The sequence below is a fragment of the Perognathus longimembris genome, chromosome 20 (assembly GCF_023159225.1).
Source record: "Perognathus longimembris pacificus isolate PPM17 chromosome 20, ASM2315922v1, whole genome shotgun sequence".
NCBI lineage: Eukaryota > Metazoa > Chordata > Mammalia > Rodentia > Heteromyidae > Perognathus > Perognathus longimembris.
Genome location: NC_063180.1, coordinates 21936285 through 21962109, shown reverse-complemented (window position 1 = coordinate 21962109; position 25825 = coordinate 21936285). Strand labels below are relative to the sequence as shown.

Genomic DNA, 25825 nt, shown 5'->3' with positions numbered 1-25825 from the left:
GTGGGCCTTGGCGTCCTCTGCAGATGGGGACATGAGCAGTCTCAGGAACTGTGGCTCCTCTATCTGCTGTGGGGCCGCTGCCTTTGATATCTGGATTTGAATAGGCTGTGGACTCAGCAGGGCGGGGCACCTCTGGCTGGTTTAGTTCGGCTGAGAGTTGCTTGCCTGAGGGAGGCGGCCTCCTTGGCTTAGATGGCTATGGAATGCAGCTCCGTTTTGGGCTGGGAATTGGACTTCCTCTGTGACGGGACCGTTTAGCTGTCCCAGGAACTGTTTGTTCTTCCCTCTGGGGTTTCCGTGCCGCCGGTAGCTGCTCGCAGCTTTTGCTTTAAATTTAGAAATTCCGGCGGGCAGGACGGGCACCTCTGGCTAAGCCCCGGCCCAGGACTCACCTCCCGCCAGGGCAGGGGGCGATCCCCTAGGCGGAGCTGGCTCACACTGACTCTGGCCCTCCTGCCCTTTTCAAAGATGGCTTTTTTGACCTCACTTTCCCCAGGCCCGATTCAGTTCCAATCTGGTCTGACCCTATGCCAGTGGCAAAGATGGCGCTTTGCTATGGCGGTGGGGACAGGGATGCCTTCCAGAAGCTGGTCTGTGGGCACGAGTGAGAATATATTTTGTGGGGTACTCACGCTGTCTCTGCGATGTCAGGTCGTCCGTGCTCAGCCACCGTCTGGAGTATTTCTCTCTTTAGCTGCTTGGAGTGTGGGTTGCTGTGCCGGGCGCTGCACCGGTGCCGGCACTGGCGCAGCGGCGGGACGCCGCCCGGAGCTCAAATCTGTGTTTTCAGACCAGCAAAGTCAATTTTTCCTCCCTGGTCAGAATCCCTGTACTGTTAGAACTTACTTTGGCTGTCTTTCTAGGGGTAAAAGTTTCTATGGGGTGAGAAAACTGCGATGTCAGAGGGAGCTCAGCTAGGGCTCTGCTGCTCCTCCGCCGTCTTCCTCGGGATCCCTTAACCAACTTTTCAAAGGATAATTACACTTCTTTAATATTAACTTTTCTAAAGGTTTACCAATGGTCAGCTGTGGGGAGCATCAACTGGCCCTGCCTGTTCGCACCCTGGAGGTGTGTAACTGTTGCACCGCCTCACAGAAGAGGGATCCCAGCTAGCCCTGCCTGCCTTCTAGTCCAGAACCCAAAAGGTAGCTCTTTCTGGCCCCGCCTTCCAGCCTTATGTCCACATGCAGCAAGATTGCTGCCAGCCATAACCTGGGATCAGTCCTGCTGGTAGTGACCTAGACTTAAGCCTCCCCTTAGGGAGGTCCCATGGCCTTCCGCCCTTGGCTGACAGCTCCGACCACCAATCTTAGCCCCTGGCTAGGTACGTTACACCCCTCCTCTTCCTGTCGCCATTGCCCATATTTAAAATCGGGTTCCCACCAATAAACAGAGCGTGGTCTTGAACTTCTCTCAAGTTGTCTGACTACCTAACCTCCGGCAAAAGGTTGGGTTGGGCTGCGTGCGGGCGACTAGTGGCTCATTACCTATTCTGGGCTTACCCTTAGCGGGGCGCACTTCCTTGCCTCTCCCGCTGGTCAGAAGAGCACCCGGGGCACAGGGGCCCCTGCAGTCAGCTTAAATGCAAATTAAAGCAAAAGGAGGCTGAGAATATGGCTTAATGGCAGATTGCTTGTCTAGCTTGCATGAAACCCTGGTTTTGAGTCCTCAGTACCTAATAAACAGAAAAGGTTGGAAGTGGTGCTGGGGCTCATGTGGTAGACTGCTAGCCTTGAGCAAAAAGAAAATCAAGGACAGTGTCCAAACCCTGATTTCAACACCCGGGACAATCAAAAGAGTAAATAAATAAAGCAACAGGAATGTAAAGCAAAGGAAGTTAGTAAAGAAAGACATTGCAAGGAGATAAAAATGGCTTCCTCTGGGGGGAAAAAAATGGGGAATACTAATTTTCCTAAATGGTTTCTTCAAAGTGGAGAAAGGGGGAAATTAAGACTACCAATATTCACTTAGGTATTTGTTCATGTTGAGGTCTTTCCAATGAACACCTTTTAACGCAAACACTATAGTCTTGCTCTCTAAAGTGTCTGTTTCCCAAGGATGTGAGATGGCTTCAACACAGCACCAGTTTCCTGCATTATTCCTTGTAATCACAAAGGTTCAACTTAGTTGCAATAGTTTCTATCTTAATTAGTATCCTGAAGTGCTACAGGAAGCCAAAAATGATCTCCATCCTTTAATCCATTGCTGTTTCAACACTCCTTGTTCCTTCAATGGAAACTAAAGGGGATTTTTGGGCAAATACTCATTTGAATTGTTCTCCCCCCTCTAATGGGGGATGTGGCCAACTGGGAAACATCATCCTAGCAACAAGCAAAATGACAACCAGGCAGGCGCTCGTGGCTCATCCCTCTACTCCTACCTACAGAAGGCTGAGATTTGAGGATTGCAGTTCAAAGCCAGCCAAGCAGAAAATCCCCGTGAGACCCTATCTCCCAGTACCCACTAAAAAATAGGAAGTGGTACTGTGGCTGAAGTGATAAGAGTACTCCCCTTGAGGAGCAGAGCTCAGGCAGCACCCAGGGGCCAAAGTTCAAGGCCAAGGCCTGCCCTCCCCCCAACAAAAAGCCAGCTGGAGCATTATTTGAGTAAGTAGAAGACACTCCTAGTACAAAGCTGGTCCTGACTGCAGGGGATCCTTCAGAGGCAGTTGGAAGAAACTGCTGATAAGAGAGCATGGGATGGGCTGCGAATGTGGCCTACTGGCAAGAGCACTTGCCTCCTACACATGAAGCTCTCAATTCGATTCCCAAGCACCACATATATGGAAAACGGCCAGAAGGGGCGCTGTGGCTCAGGTGGCAGAGTGCTAGGCTTGAGCTGGAAGAAGCCAGGGACAGTGCTCAGGCCATGAGTCCAAGGCCCAGGACTGGCAAAAAAAGAAAAAAAAAGAGCAAGAGAGCATGGGATAGGGTCCTGTATGAATCCGCTGGCTGGCACTCCGCCCTTCAAAAGTAGTTAGCACACAGAGGTCATGGGAAAACAGTTTGTAAGCATGCCTATGTAATGGCCATAATTGTCTACTTAGTAACTGGGCAGAAATGTATACACTTGCCTACTAACCACTTGTTAAAATGGATAGTAAAATACTAGGGTTGTGAAATGGGGGGGGGGGTAATTAAAAAATAACAAAAATCCCGGCCCCCTGTGTCTGCTCCAGGCCCAATTGACAGGAGTTTTGAGGTCTGCCTCCAGACACATGAATTCATCTGGTCAGGGAAGGAGGGTAAGGCTGGAGTGTTAGTAAATCAGAGCACTCTTGTGGACACCTAGCCCTTTGGGCCTACTACTCACATAAAGAGGTCTTAATGAATATCTGCAGGTTCTGAGCATGCTTTCTTGGTGTTACATGCAGGTATTTTTTTAAAGGTTTGACTCCAATAGGGCATGAGCCTTCACAGTGCACTGTGAGGCGTTGTGGAGTTACTGAAGATCAGGTTCCCCACTCAGACAGGAAAATGCTTTTTTACACAGGAGTGCTAAACTGACTGCCCTACCGTAGCCAAGGACAAATCTGTGCATTTAAAAAGTTAACTGCTGAACCTCACTCTGCTCTTAGCTTCCTTCGCTCAGCTCTTTCCCTAACGGTTTTTCTTTGTGGTACTAATCAGTGGATGATATTCATTTTTTGTTCCCTATATAAGTTCTGTGGCTTATTATTCTCCCTAATTTCTCGTGTGGCTTTCTTTCCAGTTTGGGGTCAAAAAAAAAATGGTCTTAAAGACATTTGGTGCTGGCAATCCAACGACTGCATTTTCCAAGTCACCCATTGGTCAGATAGGACAAGACTTCAGGTCTCTGGCCGGACAGAGAAATACCTAACTTGAAGCAGACACAGAAGATAGATCTTCCCATCAACTCCCCTTGGAGGAACCAAAGTCATTTGTTGGAAAAGTCAGGCAGGATGGATTAAAATAGGCACGGGCAAACAGTGATGAGCAGTACAGACACTCTTCATTGTGGACACTGCACTCATGAGACATGGTCTCAAGCCAAAGCCTACTATGTCTGTCCAGGACACCCTAACCTCCTAGGAGGAGATCTGGTTACCAAAGCTGCCGCCCTGGTATATTGGGCCTCACAACAGGGATTCTGTGAAAGGAAATTGTGTAGCCACTGCCACTGCCTGAGAAGCTGCCTCAACACCAGCGCGGCCTCAAAGTATTTGACTGTTGCAGGTCCAGCCTGCCATCCAAGCCAGCTCCACTCAGAGGAAGCAACCAGGAGAGCTTGGGAAATACATGGCAGTGAGGGCCGGCCCCCACCTTAGGTGAACTTAATAATGCTTCCGTGTGTCAGTCTGCAGAACTCACAGGCAAGTCAGCAGGAGGTGCAGAAACCAGCTGAGAGACACAGCCCCTGCCCAGCTCGGGTCCACCCCATCCGTCCAACCTGGAGAGCCCATTTGGGCTCAGAAGTTTGTCAAAATGGCCTCCCTGTCACCTGGAAGGGACCCTAGGTCACCATCCTGATCATTCCCGCCTTGGTAAGAGCAGGTGAGATCCTTGCTTGGCTCCACCACATGGGTCTGAAACCTGCTGATGTGGGAGTGTTATGTGGCTTAGAGGTAGAGTGATTCCCTCGCATACCTGAATCCTGAGGTTCCATTCCTCACTACCACATAACCAGAAAAGGCTGGAAGTGGCGCTGTATTGATTTGCTTGCCACGTGCCTGGCCATCACAGTCCTCTTATCTCCTACAGGACTTTGGCCATTCTGGGCATTGTCAGTGAGGGCAATCACACACATTTTTTTAAAAGGGTTTTGATGTTATTGCTTCCTCACTGCAGGGCCGCTGCAGGACACGGCCACTGCACTTGGCTTTCCAAAGCTCTGCAGATGGAGAGCCGTTGACAGCAGAGGGAGGAAAGCCGTCGAAGAGCTTCGAGAAGGTTCAACACCATCATGTTCCACCATTCATTACGAACACATCCGAGCCTGGGGATGATGACATTTTCACAACTTCTACAGTAAGACAGTTCTTCTAACTCCTCGAGAGAGAAAACAACCTACAGGCACCAGTGTCTCACAACTACCATCCCAACTACTCAGGAGGCTGAGATCTGAGGATTGCGGTACAAAGACAGCCCAGGCAGCAAAGGAACTGAAAATCTTTTCTCCAGTGAACCACCAGGAAACCGGAAGTGGTGCTGTGGCTCCAAATGGTAGACTGCTCGCCTTGAGTGAAAAAGACCTCAGAGGCAGCACCCAGGCCCTGAGATCAAGCTCCGCCATTAACAACCACAACAACAAAAAGCAGCGGGAACAAGATACTGGGACAATCTCCTTTCCACATCCTGTGAGCATTGCAGGATTTACACCCTGGACCGTACCCCACAAGACATTGTCACCCTACCTGCAGGTGAGCTTCAGAGGAGGAGGAGGGGGGAGAGGAGGAGAAAGAGGAGGGGGAGGACAAGGAGAGGAGTGGAGGAGGAGGAATGGGAGGAAGAGGATGAGAGGGAGATGGAGGAGGAAATTGTGGTGTACGTCCACCCTTGGGAGGAGGTCCTAATGTTGTGACACAAGGAAACCAGCCACCTCTGTGGAACAAGGACCTGGCCACTCACAGCACAGGGACTCCTGTGTGCACGTTGCCTAGGGAGAAGTTCAAAAGTACAACGTCAACAATGGGTATCCAGTCGCCTCCACCTTTGGGAGGAACTTGCACTATCCTGGTGCGCTGCATGGGGGCAACCATAGGTGCTCCCATGGTACCACTGACCCTGAGGATACTTCACAGACAACAGGAGGAGATTTGCCTTGTCTTTCTTGGTCTCCTGTTTGCGCTGTCACTGCCTCTTTGGGCCTGTCACCACTGCCCAGTCATAAGCAGGTGCTAAGGCCACCTGACTCAGTTTCCCCACCTCCAGTCACATTCCCATTCCCTTCTCCCAACTCCAATCCTCAGCCTCCAGAGAACTTGTCATCTCTCACACACCCTCATTTTCTCCCTGGATCCGTTCCAGTCCCAGGGGCAAGCTGAGTTACTGAGGCCTCTGGGTCACCTGGTCTCCCTTGAGGCGCCATTACACCACCCCCAATGCCTGTGTGGGCCATGCAGCCCTCCACAGCTCACACAGTGGATTTTTGTGTGTTTTGTGTGTTTTTATTTGTTTGTTGGTTTGTTTGTTGTCAGTCCTGGAGATTGGGACTCAGGGCCTCAGCCCTGTCCCTGGTTTGCTTTTGTTTAACACTAGCACTCTACCTCCTAGAGCCACAGCGCCACCTCAGGCTTTTACTGTGTATGTGCTGCTGAGGAATCGAACCCAGGGCTTCATGCATGGTAGACAAGCACTCTACCACTAAGCCACATTCCCAGGCCTCACAAGGTGCTTTGACAGGAAGAATAAAGAGACTCGTGTAATCAAGCAAACTTTTCTTTGCCGCTGTTGAGTTCCTATCCGCCTCCCCCAGCCTCCACCGCTTCCAGTTCAAAGGAGTCCAAAGTGGGAAAACTGGAATCCAGTGAGGGTTTCTTCTATAAAGGCTGACCTGAGAACCTGAGTGACTAAATGGAGGTTTTATTTCTAAAATTATAACAGCTTCTAAGGGCTAGGAATATGGCCTAGTGGTAAAGTGCTCACCTTGTATACATGAAGCCCTGGGTTCAAGTCTCAGCACCACATATATAGAAAAGGCGAGAAGTGGCGCTGTGGCTCAAGTGATAGAGTGCTAGCCTTGAGCAAAAAGAAGCCAGGGACAGTGCTCAGGCCCTGAGTTCAAGCCCCAGGACTAGCAAAACAAACAAAAAAAAATTATAACAGCTTCTAAACCCCGGTGATGAGTCCATGATAGAGGGCTGCACCCCCACCCGTAAGACTAGTTTCTTGTAGTTTGACATTTTAAAATATAGGAGGCCCTTGTTTCCCTCTGTACCTAGGTAGCAACCATGATAACAGACAGTAAAAAAAATGATCATAGTCTTAGACTATAGAAATAACCATAATAGTAGTAGAAATGCCATGATAACTGTTGGGTTGGTTTACTTATGATTGAGTACTGGATTGTTTTAGCCCGCTCAAGCTTGCTTAATGGTAATGGGAAAGCATGGTGGCAATTGTTAAAATAAAGTTGGTACTAGGTCAGCCTGACCGCAAAATTCTGCTTCTGTAAACAGCTTGATAAACCCATTTGTGACTTGCTCTACCACATGCATTCACCCCCTGCATCAGTGCTGCGTGACCACTTGTTGTCAGTTCCTGATATCAAGCCCAGTTCCTGCTATCAAAGCCTACATAGGTAACTGAGAGGGTAGATAGCCAATAGAAATAGGACAAGATTTGCTTGCTAAGTGCCATCCAATCAAGTATCTGCCAAGTTGGAAATACCCTGCCCCTGTTGTAATCACAATAAAAACCCTGCCTATCTGGGGATCAGGGTTCTCAATCCAGATCCAATGTGTCGGTGCTGGTTGAGAGTCCAGGCTCCAGATTGCAATAAAGACTCTCATGAGTTTGCATCAGAAACGGCTCCTTGGTGGTATTTGGGGACATGAAATCTAGGCATAATGCTTCATGGATTGTTTCCAGAAGCAGGGAAGACCTAGTCTTTTTTTGGGATAATTTAGCACCTGTGGCAAGGAGACGTGGGAAAGACAAAACCCTCCCAGCTGCAACAGCAGTCTCACCTGCAGCCAGTTACCTTGTGTACAAGGGGACCTGGTCAGCACCCTTGCAGTACAAAATAATTGCACTTTAACTTTTCTAAAGCTAAGGTAACAGTGTAATCTGCAGTATTCATTTTCAGTCCAGTGTCATTTCTCTGCCCCCAACCTATCCCTCTCTCCCCAAATCTGTTGAACTTATTCCCTGGAGCCCGTCCCAGCGCATGAAGAGCAAAATCTTATAGAAGAAAGAAGCCAGATGCCGGTGGCTCACATGTCTAATCCTAGCTTTTCAGGAGGCAGAGATAAGAAGAACTGGGATTGAAGGCCAGCCCAGGGAAAAAGGTTCATGAGACCACATCTCAGCCAATACCTGGGATCGGGGTGTGCACCTGCCCTCCCGGCTCTGAAGGATAAGGAGGCTGGGATCAGGAGGAATCCAAGTTCCCAGATGGACTAGGCTAACAGCATCGAGAGAGCTTCTCCCAATCTCAACAAACACAGGCTGGTGGTGCATGCATGTTATCCCAGCTAAAGTGACAAGTATAAATAGGAAGCTCCAGGTCCAGGACAGTCCTGGAAAAAAGTGAGACCCCAACCTCAAAAACAGCCAGGGCAAAACTAAACAAAAGAAAATGTAGGATGAGGGGGACTGGCAGTGTGGCTCAAGCAGTAGAGCACCTGGATAGCAGGGACAAAGTCCTAAGCTCACACTGTAGTGCACCTCCTCCCACCCCTGAACCAGAAAGAACGGTGAGGAAGGGTTCCCTGTACAGAGCACAGTCCTCCTGCAGATCACAGGAGATAGGCCCACTGTCACTGGCCACTCTTCCTGGCCACCATCACTTCATGGAAATTGCCACAGGGGCGTGGCCTAGGCCCTACCGCCATCTACACTTCCCAGTCTCCCCTGTCTTTACTGCACCAGGACCTCAGGGGTCACCCAAAGGAATTTGCCAGTTTGCCAATCCCATTGGCCATGCTTCCCTTTGGAGGAGTGTTGTACTTCTTTGAGACAGATCATCAGTGCAAACACCCAGGTCCATGTGGTGATTCCCGAGGTGGTGGATGTTTGCCTTCATTGGAATGAGGGGTTGGAGCTGTCTGGTGTGGAAAGAGCAGAGTGCTTCCCGTAGGAGTCAATGGGAGGAAAGAGAACCCTTCCAGAGAACATCCAGCAGACCCTCAGCAGCCTCCTGCCATGGGACATCTCTGTCCCCTCCCGGGGGACCTCCTCAGGGACTTCCTCGAGGGTCACCCCCACAAAGAGAAGCATTAAGGCAAGATTGTCATCCCTGAGTTCCGTTGCCCCCATTTATTTGATCAAGAACATCCATGATCCTCATTGACTTGCACCTGGTCACTCGCCCTGGTGATTGGATCAAAGATGCCACAGAAAAACCCAGACCTGCAGAACTGAGGGACAGGTGCATCTATGAGCCCCCTCCCCAGGCCTGTTACCTCTGCAAGATGGGGCACAAGTCTTCCTCCCCCCAGACACAGAGGTAATTCTGGACTTAGTCCCATGGAAACAGCTCTGGAGGAAGTCCTGCCATCTTCTCCCGGAAGGTTTCCTCAAAGGCTTGGGTCTGGGCTGGGGTGAAGTGGTTCTTCCAGTCCCCGGTAATGCCTGGAGGTCGTGGAGAAATGCTGACATCAGACAGGGCCAGGGCAGGATGGCGCCAACCCCTTTTGTCCCCTCTGCCCTCTGCCCACCCAGAGAGTGAAGCCACTGATCTCCTCAGGAGATGAACTCCACAGCAACCGGCTCCATGCCCAGTGCTCTCCTCGGAAACTCTGCCCTCTGCCACCATGGGTGACTTCTTGCCCCAGGTGAGCAAGACACTGGAAGCTCAGACCTGGGGTCTCAGAAGTACCGGGTCCCCTCAATGTCTGTGAGCACACAATACCCTTTCTTTATAATACAGGGTTAAAGGTGAGTGTTTATGTGATAGAGTTATTATATAATAGGGTTAGATGTGCATGTGTACACAAGTGTGTGGATTTACATTGTGTCCATGTGTATTTTATACAGTTTTTAGTTAATAAACTTGAATGTGTTTTTCCATGTGTGCACATGTGTGTGTTTGTGTGTGTACAGGTGCATCCGGTAGAGTTCTTCTATAAGAGTTAAATGTGTGTGCCTCTGGGAACACGCGTGCATGTGTGTGCAAGTGTGTGTCCATAGGGAATCTTGAACTCAGGGGCTGATTGTAGACAGGGAGTTATTTCTCCTTAAGCCTAGTGTTCTTCCTTGAGCCATAGCTCCATTTTCTATTTGTTTTGGTGGTTAACTGAACAGGAGTCTCATGGATTTTCCTGTCTGGACTGGCTTTGACAGGGGATTCTCAGATCTCAGTTTCTTGGGTGGCTAGTTTACAGGCCTGAGCCATGAACATACAGCTGGAACTTGTATTTTGTTTTGTTTTCAGCTCTAATTATTATCACATTACCCATTTCCTTGTTTGTTTGTCTGCTGGTCTGTTAGTTGTGGGCCTTGGACTCAGGGCCTGGACTCTGATTTTGAGTTTTCTTTGCTGAAAATTGGCTCTATACCACTTGAGCCACAGCTCCACTGCCAACCTACTTTTGTTGACAAGCTGGGAGTGACCAGTCATGCTGCCTTTGGCTGATCCTTGGCCTGGAGCCTGCGGTGAGAGCACTAGACTTCCCTATCCAGGCCTCTGACACCTCCACATGGTGTATCCATACCTTTCCTGGTGATTTTGAAGTCGTTGAGAACAAGCTCCTTGGCCACACTACTAAAATTGGACATCTTGTTCTCCTTCAATGCCTGGAAGGAACTGTTTTCCAGGACCAAGTTGAGCTCTCCCGGTTCTAGGGCCTTTCCCAGAAACCGGCAGATCTTCTCTACTGACTTTCTTGGGTCCTAACAGGACAAAAACAGGTTCTCAGGTATGAGAGGGAGACATCAGGGAGTGGGTTTCAGGAGGAGGGGGCAGGAGGGGAAGGGAAGACAGCAGAGGAAATGGCAGGGGAAAGGATGAGTGGAGTGTAGGGTTAGAGTTGTGACTCAGTGGGTAGAACGCCAGCCATAGAGCAAAGCATCACAAACTGAGTTCAAGATTCCATCTCCAAAAACGATTAAAAATGAAGAAAAGAGGATGAGTAGAATACAGGAAGGAAAGACAGACCACATGATGGAGACATTTGACCAAGAAGGTGGGACGGACATTCAGAGTGTGTGTGTGTGTGTGTGTGTGTGTGTGTGTGTGTGTGTGTGTGTGTGTGTGTGTACTAGGGGAGAGGGAGTAGAAGGGGAGAAGGAGGAAGGGGTCAGGGGGTCAGTGGTGTGGTGGGGGCATGGAAAATCATTCATTACCTTTCTCATCTCCTCATAACAGAGCACCAGCACATTCTCCTTTTCCCTCCATGACAGCCAGCCTCGGACGTGATCAAACCACGACCAGTACGGCACTGCAGGGGACACCAGGGCAGCAAATAAAGTCTTTGCTTTCCCCATCTGCCCTGTGTCCTTAGCACTGATCACTTTGGTCCCTTTTAACTTCACCAGGGTGAACTGAGTAATGAATCCTGTCTCTCTATAGCCTGAAAGGGAGAGCCCTCTGGAGGCAGGACATGGCTTTCCAAACTCTATTTTTTCCTCTTGAGCAAGCTTTGCCCCATGTGGGGCAGGTCACCCAAAGGGAGCAGCAACTCCTCTGACCTGGGCAGTGAGTACTCAGGCTGAGTGCCCTCCATGCCAAGTTGGTCCATATCCATAATTTCCACAACTGAGCAGAACTCCACATACATGAATAACTGCCAGGGCATCATGGGGACAGTGACTTCAAATCCCTCCAGGGCCTGGGCTATAAAGCCATCAGACCTGGGTGGTGACCCCATGACACCGGCTCAGTCCCCATGGAGTCACTGTGTCCTCCTTCTCTCCTCCCCTCTCTGGGCACTGAGGTACAGGACATGGCTTTCTGAACAATCTGGTTTTCTTTTCTCTTTTGGAGCAACCCGTGTAAGCAGGTCACCAAAGGCAGCAGCAACTCCTCTCCCCTGAGCAGCAAGTGCCTCAGGCCTTCACATACCTCACGCTGGGGGCACTCCATGCGAAGTTGGCCCAAGTCCATAATTTCCACAACTGAGCAGAAGTCCAAGTGCAAGATCTAAGCTTTCACACTTGGCACACGAGGCGCCTCCCCATCCTTGCCCACCACACCATGCAAGTCAGTCTGCAGGGGCTCTGCTGTGGTTCCTTCTACATGAAAACACTGGCAGACCTACTGTTCAAACATACTGTTCAAGATGGGCACAGCTGGCTCACATCTGTCATTCTAGCTAATCAGGAAGCTGAGATCTGAAGATGGCGGTTCAAAGCCAGCCCAGGCAGGAAAGTTACTGTGACCTAATCCCCAACTAACCACCAGAAAACCGTAAGTGTTGCTGTGGCTCAAGTAGAAGAGACCTATGATTGAGCTATAGAGGTTTAGGGCAGTGACCAGTCCCAGAGTTCAGGCCCATAACTGACCAAAAGAAAAAAATAATACTACACAATGTCTAATTTTGAACAATCAACTCTGTAGATCACAGTCAAACTGAGGTGCGCTACTTGTGGACTCAAACTCAGGACCTGGTCACTGTGCCTGAGTTTTTACTCTCCAGGCAGGCACTCTCCCACTTGAGCCACACCTTCAACTTCCTGCATTATGATGATTACGTGGAGACCAGAGTCTCCTGGACCTTCCTGCCTGAGTTGGCTTCTACCAGTGATTTCAGCTGTCAGCCTCCTGAGTAGCTGAGCTGACAGCCATGAGCAGCAGCACCACGCTATAGTCCTGAGTACGAGGAGATATTGGACTGGGGAGAAAGAGTTGGTCAAGCAGCTCTGCTGGTTGTGAAGCTAAAGCTAAGAGCCTGAGCCTCCAGATGATAAGGTAAATAAAGCACAGATGTGGGCCCCCATCCTCCATACACAACTCAAGCCATGGAAACCTAACAGAAACACAGGGAAATGACAAAATTACAAGGACAATGAATGACCCATAAATTTTGCTTGATTGCAAACATAGCGATCCCAACTTCCAGTGAGAAAAACAGACAGCACAAGAAAACGGAAAGAATATAAATACATAGGAAAGGTAGAATCTGGTCATGTGGGAAGCCCGTGAGAAGCTGTCAGTCAACAGCTGAGAGGAGAACCCACAGAGGGGGCCGGGTCTTCCTCAGGTATGGAGCTCCAGGGGCTCAAAACCCCAGGGGAACTTCCATCATGGGCAAAGTGTGGTGTTGCCTATAGCAAAGGTGAATTCTAGGGGGAGCAAAACTGGACTCACAGATGGTGAGATTTAAAGATAAATCCTGGAGTGAGGGGTCACAGAAGGCACTGAAAGATGCTACACACTCACCGTGTCCTCGCAAGAACCATTCAAAATATTGTTCCAGCGACTCTGGCTTCTTAGCCAGATTTGTAGACCTCCAGAAATAATAACCAGATATAAGGACATCCTTAGGATTTCTGATGACATAGATCAACTGAAAGAGAGAAAGGAGAGAATTAAACAAACATCATTCCCCTAATTGCTCACATTCCTGGTGGTCAGAGAAGTTCTAGAAAATTTCTCCCAGACATCAAGGTAACTGTGGGTCTTTTGGTTGTGCATTAGTTTGTCAAATCCTTTTCAGAGTTTCTAGGATCAAATCGCTTTGCCAGGAGTAAAACAACAGAATGTCACTGCAAGGCCTAGAAGCATTTGGGAAATTAATCAACAGAGCACAGGAGAACAGAGGGTGGTTAGCATTTGCTGGCCACAGACTCAGTGTAAAATTAACTGACGCTGCTGGGCGTTGGGGGCTCATGCCTGTAATCCCAGCTCCTCTGGAGGTTGAGATCTGAGGACCAAAGTTTGAAGTTAGCCCAGGCAAAATAGACCATGAAATGCCTATCTCCAATTAACTACCTGAAAAGCAGAAGTGGAGGTCTGGCTCAAAGTGCAGGAGTGACAGCTTTGAGTACAGAAGCACAGGGACAGCACCTAGGCCCCTAGTTCAAACCCCAGGAATGGCAAAAAAAAATAAAGCAAGAAAAGAAAAAAAAAAGACCACTGAGGGTGGGAGATGAAATAACACAGCAACAGAGTTCACAGCAAACGACCCCGTTTCTGTGATGTCCAGGTGCACTCTAGGTAGGATGGCACTGGGGAAGGGTTTCCCATGGGCCTGCTGTGTTGGGCCTGGAACCAGGATGGCTCTCTGGAGGAGAAAGGCCCCAGGGCTGATCTGCCCTGAGAACTGGGGGTTTAATCACTGCCCCAGGTGCCAGGTCCCATGACACTGAAACAATGCAATCTCATTTTATTCTTTTCACTTTATTTTCTTTGTTTGCCAGTCTGGGAGCTTGAACTCAGGGCTCAGGCTGTCCCCTGTTTCTGTGCTCAGGCTATTCCTCTACCACTGGAGACACAGATCACCTGTGGGTTGTTCTTTTTCCATGGTTTATTGGAGTTAAGAGTCTTTTGGGGGGCTGGGGATATAGCCTAGTGGCAAGAGTGCCTGCCTCGGATACACGAGGCCCTAGGTTCGATTCCCCAGCACCACATATACAGAAAACGGCCAGAAGCGGCGCTGTGGCTCAAGTGGCAGAGTGCTAGCCTTGAGCGGGAAGAAGCCAGGGACAGTGCTCAGGCCCTGAGTCCAAGGCCCAGGACTGGCCAAAAAAAAAAAAAAAAGAGTCTTTTGGCCTTTGCAGCCTGTGGTGGCCTTGATCCTCAGATCTTAGTCTCTTATTTAGTGGGATGACACCCACGAGCCATGGTTATTTCCTTAAGATACAATCGGGAATTTGGGGGAGTCCTGGGGCTTGAGCTCAGGTCCTGAGCTGTCCTTGGCTTCTTTTAGCTGAAGGCTAACATTGTACTCCTTGAGCCACAGCACCACTTCTTGCTTTTTCAGTATATGTGGCCCTGAGGAATGGAACCCAGGCCTTCATGCATGCTAGGCAAGCACTCTACCACTAGGCCACATTCCCAGCCCTAAGTACAGTTTTCTTCCTGGTTTAGTGCATCCAGTGCATCTGTCAGGGATTATGTGGCCATGAGCCCCATCCTTGACACTGGTTTGGTTGAGGACCCTCTCCTCATGAAGGAGAGCCTCAGGCCCCACCGTGACTACAGAAGGAGAATGCCAGCTCTCCTGCCTACATACATTTTCATAAGGCATTGATGGAATAGTTATTGAGCACTGTGTACTGACCTTGGCCTTGGAGGTGAAGAAAGACTTGGGGAAGAGTTGGATAGGGAGGTGGGAGGAGATGAGGGGGGGGCCCTCCTTCCTGTTCACTATTGTTGTGTTTCCACTCTCAGTCTCTATCCACGGGGAGCGATCATATGTGTTCACAGATCGCACCCACTTGGGATCCCCCTTGGTGAGAATCAGACAGAGAATCTCAATCAACCAATGGGTTCCTGGGGACAGAGAGAAAAGCAAAGGTCACTGATTTCTATCTGAGTATATAATACAATATTATATATGTGTCTAATCTCTCCACACACATACAAACACCCCATTATGGTTAAATATACATGCCTTCCGCCTTACTGAGAGAAACTCTGCAAACTGAACACCTCAGGGGGGAAAGGGGGAGAGGGGAGGGGAGTATGAGGGACAAGGTAACAAACAGTACAAGAAATGTATCCAATGCCTAATGTATGAAACTGTAACCTCTCTGTACATCAGTTTTAAAATTAAAAAAAGAAGAAAAAAAAAAAGAATTGAAGACCCGGGAATGAACCCACAGAACTACACCTATTTAATATTTGATAAAGGGGCTAAAACAATAGTTTGGAAGAAAGATAGCCTCTTTAACAAATTGTGCTGGAAAAACTGGCTCAACACATGCAACAAACTAAAACTAGATCCATATATATCACCCTGCACCAAAATCAATTCCAAATGGATTAAAGACCTTGAAATCAAAACAGACACCCTGAAAACACTAAAGGAAGAAGTAGGAGAAACACTTGGGCTCCTTGGCACAGGAGGAACAAAGACCCTGAAAGGCTACAAATCAAAGAAAGGTTGGACAAATGGGACTGCATCAAACTGCAGAGCTTCTGCACGGCAAAGGACATAGCTTGCAAGAAAAACAGAAATCCCACAGACTGGGAGAAGATCTTTACCGGCCATTCAACGGACAAAGGCCTCATATCTAAAATATATGCAGAACTAAAAAAATTACCTTCCTCCAAAACAAAACCGCAAAGAACTAACAGCCCGCTCATCAAGTGGGCTAAAGACCTACAAAGAGACTTCTCTGATGAGGAAATAAGAATGGCCAAGAGATATATGAAAAAGTGCTCTACATCACTGGCCATAAAAGAAATGCAAATCAAAACAACATTGAGATTCCATCTCACCCCAGTAAGAATGTCATATATCAAGAAAACTAACAATAACAGTTGTTGGAGGGGATGTGGCCAAAAGGGAGCCCGACTTCATTGTTGGTGGGAATGTAAACTGGTTCAACCACTCTGGCAAGCAGTATGGAGATTCCTCAGAAGGCTAAATATAGAACTCCCCTATGACCCAGCAATCCCACTTTTGGGTATTTATCCAAAAAACCACAAACAAAATCACAGTAAAGCCACCAGCACAACAATGTTCATTGCAGCGCAATTTGTCATAGCGAGAATCTGGAACCAACCCAGATGCCCCTCCATAGACGAATGGATCAGGAAAATGTGGTACATATACACAATGGAATTTTATGCCTCTGTCAGAAAGAATGACAATGCCCCATTTGTAAGGAAATGGAAGGACTTGGAAAAAATTATACTAAGTGAAGTGAGCCAGACCCAAAGAAACATGGACTCCATGGTCTCCCTTATTGGGAATAATTAGCACAGGATTAGGCAAGCCACAGCAGAGGATCACAAGAGCCCAATAGCTATACCCTTATGATCACATAAGATGATGCTAAGTGAAATCAACTCCATTTTATGGAAATGAATGTTATATCACAGTTGTAAATACTTTCAACATCCCATGTGTATCTGTAGTTTATACTGTTGATGATGTTCATGTATCACCTTCTTGGATTGTACCTACACTATCTCTGTAATCTTATCTGAGTATATTGGAAACCGAGTATACTGGTATTAGAATTAGGAAATTGAGAAGGAATACCAAAATTGAGAGACAAAGGGTAAATTAAGAGAAACAACAACAAAAGCAATACTTGCAAAACTGTATGGTGTAAGCGAACTGAACACCTCAGGGGGGGAAAAGGGGAGGGGGGAGGGGGGTATGAGGGACAAGGTAACAAACAGTACAAGAAATGTATCCAATGCCTAATGTATGAAACTGTAACCTCTCTGTACATCAGTTTTATAATAAAAAATTAAAAAAAAAAAAAAGAATACCAGAAAGAGGGGTTGGACTTCTGGGTCAAGGCCCTATGTTCAATCCACTCATATCACCCAAAAATCATTGGCAAGAGCCCTTAATGCATTTTTCTTCTGATTTCCTGTTTCATTCATGATTTCTCTCAGCTCAGGGAGCTCAGCTATGATCTTCCATGTTATTGATCTCCATGTCCCCTCAAGTTCCTGGGAGCAGGAAGACTTTGTGAGACTTCCTTTATTTGCCCTAACCTGAGCATGGTGGAGAAACACCAAAGGCTGAGACATCACTGATTTACTAGAATGGTGTGTGTGTGTGTGTGTGTGTGTGTGTGTGTGTGTGTGTGTGTGTGTGTGTGACAGAGAGGGAGAGTTCTGGAGCTTAATCTCTGGAAATAGGTGCTGGACTTAGCTTATTTAGCAAAAGCTGGCAGTCTACTACTTGAGCCACAGGTCAACTTCCACTTGTTTTCCCAATTATTGGAGATAAAAGTCTCACTGACTCTCCTGTCTTTATTGGCTGTGAACATGGACCATCAGATCTGATAGGATGTTAAGCATGAGTCACTGGCTCCTGGCTTTGCAAGATTTGATAACATCTGGGATGCTATAAATGGAAGAGTGGGCCCATAGAGATTCTTATCAGGCAAGGGATCAAATGTACACCATGAACATTCTAACCAGCAGAATCAAGTAACAGATATGCCCTGACCTCAGGGGGCACCAGCCTTTGTCCCCACAGACATAGAGGTTAAGTCTGTACCTTAGTCACATGGAAGCAGCTCCAGAGGAAATCCTGCCAACTTCTCCCAGAATATTTTGTCGAAGGCTTCAGCCTGGGCTATGGTGAGGTGGTTCTTCCAGTCCCCCACCATGCATGGAGGTCATGGATAAACAGAGAGATCAGCCAGGGCAGGAAGGGTCAGGGAGCTTCTCCCTGGAATGGCCAAGCCATGGACACTGGTGCTCAGAGGGAGGAATGATCTAGCAGTGTGTATGCACATGTGTGCTTGTGCATGTATGTATATGTGTGTGTGTGCAACAAGTTGACCTGGACTGGTGCTCTGCCACTTGAGTCACAGCTCCACTTGTGGTGTTTCACTGGTTAATAGTAGAGATATAAGAGTCTCACAGACTTTTCCTGCCTGGGCTGGTTTTGAAACATGGTCTTCAGATGGCAAGTTCCTGAGTGACAGGGTTTGAGGTAGGAACAACAAAGGCCAAGCCAGCAAAGATCTTTATCAGAATTTCAGTGAATTCAATTATGAAGTTGGTGGTTGTTCAGCCTTAAAACTCTGAGGTAATCCATTGACAGAGAGTATCAAACTGAAGGCAGAATACCAGGGTTGGTGGACTCTGGAGGTTCATTAGAACATGTTGGGATCCATCTTCCCCCTTGATGGAAGGGGCTTGATGCACCTCCCCCAGCTGGGGAATGCGGCCCTTCTACCCTCTCTGCATTGGAATCCTGAGAAACCGGTTGGGCAAATAGCCCCCAATTCATCCCGGTAGCCAGCCTGGCGCCTACCAGCCCCGCCCTGGTTCGGCGCGCTCAGAGTGATGGTAGCCCTTGGAGGTCAGGAGGACAGCTCTCAGCCTATCGGAATCCTGGCTAACCCCCTTCCTTTGAAATCATCTCCCCTTGTCCTTCTCTCAATAAAGTGAGTTCACTCTAAGAAGCTGACCCCGTAGCATATGTTCGCCAGCGTCCAGGGAAAGGGGGCGGACCATAACTACGGCAGATCGCGTGCTCGTTAGGTCGGAGTGACCCCTACGTCCCACTCTAACTTACCTGCAGGCCGAGGGTTAGGGGAGAGGACGATACGGAGGGTGAAAAGAAAGAAAGAAATAAGCACCCGAGGCAGGGCAGAGAAAAAACCCCAACAAGAACAGGCAATGAAGAAACAGGAAAGTAGAAATAATTAATGTGGAATAAGAAAAAAATAAAAGCAAGAAAGACTGAACAATGATGAAGATACCCAAACTAGGGAAAATAGGCTTAGCATAAAGATGAGATTTCAATGCAATCCTGAAACCTTCAATTCACACAGGAACCACATGGAAATCTGCAGATAATAGAGACATAGGTGATAATTTTCTGCCTGGACTCTAAGCCTCAGCCAAAAAAAAATTAGAACAAATGATGAATATAACTGTAAAATCCTAAAAAGTCTTTTGAGGCCAAACTAAAACCCAAAGCAACAACAAAATAAAAACAATTGTGGATCAGGAGAGAATCTTCACCTGCCCTTCAGGAAATGCAGGGCAATTATTCTGAATGTGCAAAGAGCTGAGAGCTGTGCAGCCAAAGGAGAAACCTTTCTATGACAAGATAGGCAATGGAATGAAAAAGCCAGTCTGAGTTGAAGAAATCAAAGTGTCTAATGCATACATAAAGCCTGCCAGGAGCTGGTGGCCCACAGCAGGGAGCCTGGCTACTCTAATGGCTGAGGTTGGAGGATGAAAGTTTGAAGTTACCTCATGGCAGGAAAGTTCATGAAACTCTGATCTATAATGAGGCAACAAAAAGCCAAAGGAGGAGTTGTGTTGGAAGGGCTAGAGCACCAGCCATGAGTAAAAATTTAAAAATAAAAATCTCAGAAACAGAGTCTAGGCTCATGTTCAAGCTCCAGAACTAAGAACACATGAAAATGTCCGCCTACTGCTGACACCTCTCACCTGTAGTAATAGCTACTCAAGCTGCTGTCATCTGAAGATGGAGATTCAAAGCCACCCCAGAAAGGAAGGTCCATGAGACTCTTATCACCAATGATCCACCAGAAACCAATGTGGGGCTGTGGCTCAAGTGGTGGAGTGCTAACTTTGAGAGTAAAAGCTCTGGGCAAGTGCCCAGACCTCGATTTCAAACTCAACAACTGACAGGAAGAAAAATTATAAAACCATATTCGTGAGGCATGGATCTGTCAAGAATTTCCTTCCTGGTCTCTAATAGATGTTTAGGCCACAGCAGTTATACACCTCTCCTTATCATCTCAATGCCAGCACAGAAGTAATTCCTGTTTGCCATGCTGTAATTAGACTTCTTGTTTTCCTTCATGGCCTGGAAGGAGCTGTTCTCCAGGACCAAGTCCAGCTCTTGAGGTTCCAACTTCTTCCCCAGTGTCGGGACCCCTTTCACCCTCGCGAATATCCCGCCCCATCCTGCCAGGCAGAAAGCTGGAGTGCGGCCCAATGTGCAAACCTTGGTGGTGTGTAGTCACGAGACGCCCCTCGCACACTTAAAGAACAACATGGGATTCACACAGGCATCTCCGGGTGAGCTTCTGGAACTTCCACCCGTTTTACTAAGGGGAGGGATTTATATAACAGTAATGGCGGCAGGAAGGGGAGGGACTAACTGCATACTGGCGACAGGCTGATAAGCTGCCCATCACAGTGATGTCACAGAACTTCCTCTATGGGCAGTCATCACTTCCCATAGGACCGACCCTTGGGCCTGGCCTGACGCCATTTTGACACACACATGGCCAAGACGGAAGGCAGGGCTGGTTTGCTACCTGTTCAGGTTCTGGACCTGGAAGGGCGTAGAAGTGGCTAACAGCCACACAGCCCCAGGGCGGGAGAAGAGGCAAGCCTCTCGGGACTGCCCCTTAAAGGTATAGCCAGAGCCCAACACCCCAGGAACTGGCAGGTCCTCTTCACAGTGCTCCTCGTGTCCTGTAAGAAAATGCAGAAAACGCAGGGTAAGGAGAACACACAGCGGCCCTCAGAAGGAGGGAGTAGTGGAGGCAGCACAAAAGGGACAGGCAGCCAAGAGCAATGACAGACTCACTCATGTGGCAGAGGCTGAGCTGGGTGCAGGGAGGTAGGAAGGGATGGAGGGGGGAAAGACCAAGGACCAGAAGGATTCAATCCAAGCACTGAGCACCTGGATATCATTTTGTGATTAGTTGCAGCACAACCAGAGCACAGAGCTTGGAGGTGTACCAGAAGCAGAGAATGGCATTTGGACAATTCTCAAGAGAGAATTTGACAATTATCAAGAAGAAGATCAATACAACAGGTACTATGATGACTCACAGCTAATTTCTGAACAAGACAGATTTCTTTAATGTCTCTGTATGTCTGTGAGGGGGTGAGTGTGTCAGTTACATGATTGAACTCAGGGTGCTGTCCCTGAGCCTTTGTGCTCAAGGCTTGCACTCTTCCACTTGAGTTCCACCCTGGCACTTTGGCAGTTAGTTGGAGAGAGGAGTCCTATGGACTTTCCTGCCCCAGCTGGCTTTGAACCTGGGTCTTCAAATCTCAGCCACCTGAATGGCTAGGATTGTGAAATATGACAGGTGGAGTGAGGTCTATGAGAATGAATGTTAGTCAGGGTTAGGGGGCAGTGGTGCAGTGGGGTACGTGGAAAATGGATGGTTACCTTCTTGAGGGCCTCGTAACTGAGCACCAGCACATTCTCCCTCTCTCGCATAGACATCCAGCCCAGGATGTGTGCAAACCAAGATCCACATGACACTGCAAGTTGGGACAATAGGCATAAAAAAAATGCACTGCTTTATGACTAAGTGGGGTCTATATTTTCTACCCTTATCCCCTTTTCCACATCAGCTTCCTCCAGGCATATGTGACAAAAATCGTGTGCATATTCATAGGTTAAAGTATCACAGGCCAGGTGCTGGTGGTTCACGCCTGTAATCTTAGCTCCTTAGGAGGCTGAGATCTGAGGATCTTGGTTCCAAGCCAGCCGGGGCAGGAAATTCCATGAGACTCTCATCTCCAAAAAAGTACTAAAAAATGCTAGAAGTGTTGGGTGGCTGAAGTGTTAGAGGGCTCACCTTGAGCAACAAAAGCTCAGAGGTAGTGTCTGCATCCAGTGATCAAGCCCCTGTACCGGTCATATACATACACACATACATATATATGAATTATATATATATATATCTTTTAGTGTTTATATATAATTTATTTCATATATATGGATATATACTTATGAATAAGTATTAAATATTATACATATGAAAACTAAATTATTTACAATACATCCTATAAATTATATCCTATAGGTTATATTATATAGTACTTATTATATGCATGATATATTTATATAAATTCTGTATGAATTTTATGTTTGTATATACTTATATATTATAGCCATATAAATACATTATATAGTACATAACATAGAGCATATATATACTATTTCTATTTGGCATATATATGTAGTATAATATATATGATATATTATGTAAGTTACATATATTTCATATACACATGTAAGATATATATATATATGGAAAAAGTGACTCATTCCAGGGAATAAGGCTACTCAGAAGGCTGCAATGTGGTTCATGATTCCAAGTCATCTCAGAAAGAAAAGTACCAGGACACTCTTAGCTCCCTAAAAGGATGGAAATGGTGGTATGGCTAATATGGTAGAGCCAAACCCTCGAGTGGAAGAAAAGAGAAAGTGTCTGGACCCAGTGTTCAAGCCACAGGACTAGCACCCCTCCCCCAAGATGTTTATATGAGCCTCACTTCACAACCCACTCACCATTGCCTTGGATGAACCATTCATAAAACTGCTGCAGGGACTCTGCATTCTTCATGATCTTTGATTGACTATAGAAATAATATCCAGACACAAGGGCATCCTTTGGATTTCTGAGGACATAGATCACCTTAAAGGGACAAAGCAGCAAAAACAAAAATCATTACCATCTTTCCTACATGTGAGGCCTTGACCTCTCTTCAGCCAAGTCCTACACCATGGGAAGTACATGGAAAGATCAACAATCTGCTCAGTGTCTAACTTAGAAGACTAATTGTGGTGTGTGTGTGTGTGTGTGTGTGTGTGTGTGTGTGTGTGTGTGTGTGTGTGCATACCAGTCCCAGGACTTGAACTCATGTCCTGGGAACATCCATGAGCTTTTTTCACTCAAATCAGTACGGTACCCCTTGATTCCCAGCTTCACTTGCAGTGTGGTATTGGTTCAGTGGAGTCTTTCAGACTTTTCTGCCAAGGTTGCCTTTGAACTATGTTCTTTAGACCTTACCCTCTTATTTAACTAGGGTGACAGGTATAAGCCACTGTTGCCTGGATTATTTTTTCACCTTTTATTTTATTTTAATTTCTTTTTGTCAGTCATTGGTGTTGAACTACAAGTGTGGACACTGTCCCTGATTTTGTTTTGTTGAAGGCTAGGACTCTGCCACTTTGAGCCACACTCCACTTCCAGCCTTTGGTGGTTGCGAGGGGACAAGAATCTCAAGGCCTTTAATGCTTGGGCTGGTTTTGAACTACAACCACAAGATTTCACTTACTTTGGCCTTGGAAGTGAAGAAAGACTTGGGGAAGAGTTGGATGGGGAGGTGGGAAGAGAGCAGGCGGGGGTCCTCCTTCATGTCACTTATTTTCGTGAATCTCAGTTCAGTCTCAATCCATGGGGATCTTTCCCAGATGGGCACAGAGCGGATCCTCTCTGGATCCCCCTTGCTGAGAATGAGACTCAGAATCTCAATCATCCAGTTGGTTCCTGGAGACAGAAGGAAAGGAGAAGGTCACTCATTTTATTTGAATTATGTGAAAAAGGTGATGGTAAAATATAGAATCATTTGAAGCTCACCAATATACCATTCACAGGGAAGTGGATAGAACTAGGACAAATCATGTGAAGACAGGCAAGCCATGAGTAGAGAGAAAAAACAGATGTTCTTATGACATGTGGAGGATAGATCTAAAAGGCACTAGGATATGACAAATTACATAGGATTCTAGATACTCACAATCAGTGAGACCAAAAGAGCATAGCCTCAGGAGAGAATCACAAAGATGCAATACCCAAGCACCTCTTCATATTTATGTAAAATAATGCATATGCTGATATGTAAACAAAGTACGTTTTTCTTGATTTGGTTTTTTTTTTCTGATGACTGTCTTCTTTTCTTTATATAAGGTATATTCATTTGCACATGAGATGTAGGGTGGGAAGGGCCCAGAATCAGAGGAAAGAGGATGGAAATGTGCAGCAGTGGAGGGCAGTGGGCATTGATTAAAGGGAGTAGGCAACTTGTGAGTGGACATGAGATGGAGGGAAGGGGAAGGGATCAGGGAACATAAGATACAACAAGAAAGAAAATGTACTTATTACCTATGGTATGTAAATGAAACCCTGATATATATCATCTGTAAAGCATCAAATTACAAAACAATGAATCTGGATGTGATTCTTCTATGAGCTACTTAGCATTCACCATCTGTCACTCATCCCATGCCCCTTAGGCAATCACAAACATGCAGTACTGACACACACAGAGAGAGAGAGAGAGAGAGAGAGAGAGAGAGAGAGAGAGTAGGAGAGATTCTCTTCTCTGAAGGGAAAGAAAGGAACAATCTCTATGGGGGAGGCTGGAGGGAGTGGGGCCACAGGCCTGGCCTTTCCGCCACAGCCGTGCCCCTGTCTGCTGACCTGACTTGGGGTAGGTCACCATGATGATGTCCTCATCCTTCACCACAAACTGCTCATGGGCTGCTCTAATGTCTTCAGGTTTGTAAAGCTGGGCAGGGAAAGGAATGCCCGCATACCACATATATCCCTCTGCCATCTCAGAGCCCTGCATGTCTGCCTCTTGGTCCCAGATCACTGTCATTGTCATGGGGAAGGTGTGGGCAGAGACTGAGTTTTTCATTGTGGGCGGTGAAGGCAATCATTAACTTTCTACATTTCAGTGTAAAACAAATTGCTTGACTAAACCCTTCCTCCCCCCAAAACCTAATGTGATGGTCCTTGGGAATTGGGCAACTGTGAAAACATTCTAAGGTGTTCTCTGCTCATCTGGTTTTCAGTTCATGACAGCAATTAAGAATTACAAGATGGGCTGGGGATATGGCCTAGTGGCAAGAGTGCTTGCCTCGTATACATGAGGCCCTGGGTTCAATTCCCCAGCACCACATATACAGAAAATGGCCAGAAGGGGTGCTGTGGCTCAAGTGGCAGAGTGCTAGCCTTGAGCAAAAAGAAGCCAGGGACAGTGCTTAGGCCCTGAATCCAAGCCCCAGGACTGGCAAAAAAAAAAAAAAAAGAATTACAAGAGGAAATACAAGGGAGGAGACTTGAGAGTAGGATTGATTTTTATTTGAAATTCACAAAATACTTAATTTAAGCGCGGGCTGGACTTCTGGGGCAAAGGACTAAGTTCCAACCACTAGTAGCACCGAAAAATCATTGACGCTTGTCCTCAATGCATTTTTCTTCTGACTTCCTGTTTGCCCCAGGGTCTGTCTTCACTGCAGGATCTGGGCCATGATCCTCTGTGTCATGGATCTGCAAGTCTCCTCAGCATCCTGGGAGCAAGGAGAGTTTCTTGCAGATTTGAGAAAGAACAAATACTACTCTAACATCAGTGGGATTGTGTGTGTGTGTGTGTGTGTGTGTGTGTGTGTGTGTGTGTGCCAGTCCTGGGGCTTGAACTCAGGCCCTGTCTGCTGTCTCTGAACTATTTTGCTGAAGGTGAGGACTCTACCACTTTGGGCCACAATACTACTTCTGGTTTGCTGGTGGTGGTGAATTGTTCCTAAGTGTTCTGGACTTTTTTCCCTGGGTTAGCTTCAAACCTTGACCCTCAGATCTCAGACTTCTGAATAGCTAGGATGACATGCATGAGCCACTGGCTCCTGGCTTTAAGAATTGTTAATAGCTGGATGGTGCAGTTGGAAAATTTCCTCCGTGGTGATTTGTATCAGGAAAGTGATCAAATGAGAATCATGAAAATTTGACCCATGGGACTGAAGTGACAGGTTTATATGCTGACCTCCAGGGCACAAGTCTTTGTCGCTATAGACACAGGGATACATCTAGACTTGGTCCCA

The 25825-nt window shown here is 47.2% G+C and overlaps 2 protein-coding genes across 3 annotated transcripts in view; one reads left to right on the top strand and one right to left on the bottom strand.

The window, feature by feature from the left end:
- Nucleotides 1-25825, top strand: part of LOC125368437 (sulfotransferase 2A1-like) — a 108558-nt gene that overhangs the window by 75345 nt on the left and 7388 nt on the right. The window lies entirely within an intron of this gene.
- Nucleotides 8988-24599, bottom strand: LOC125368428 (sulfotransferase 2A1-like). Of its 2 annotated transcripts, XM_048369387.1 has the most exons (6): nucleotides 24426-24599; nucleotides 14846-15057; nucleotides 13003-13129; nucleotides 10968-11062; nucleotides 10337-10514; nucleotides 9037-9254 (listed from the first exon to the last, which is right to left on the bottom strand). In XM_048369387.1, the coding sequence occupies exons 1-6, from the start codon at nucleotides 24574-24576 to the stop codon at nucleotides 9142-9144; spliced, it is 876 nt and encodes a 291-aa protein (XP_048225344.1). In that variant the 5' UTR covers nucleotides 24577-24599; the 3' UTR covers nucleotides 9037-9141. The 2 variants fall into 2 exon arrangements, with proteins under 2 accessions (XP_048225345.1, XP_048225344.1); XM_048369388.1 differs by lacking the exon at nucleotides 10337-10514 and having other exon boundaries at nucleotides 8988-9254.

What these genes read in the sequence shown, in the direction of transcription:
- LOC125368428 (XM_048369387.1), bottom strand. Translation starts at nt 24,576, where the DNA reads ATGCAGGGCTCTGAGATGGCAGAGGGATATATGTGGTATGCGGGCATT. An exon ending in TCTTCACCTCCAAGGCCAAG is followed by an intron (nt 13,130 to 14,845) that starts GTCAGTACACAG and finishes TCTCTCTTTCAG; the next exon opens with TTGATCTATGTCATCAGAAA. An exon ending in ATGGTTCTTGCGAGGACACG is followed by an intron (nt 11,063 to 13,002) that starts GTGAGTGTGTAG and finishes TGTCCCCTGCAG; the next exon opens with TGCCGTACTGGTCGTGGTTT.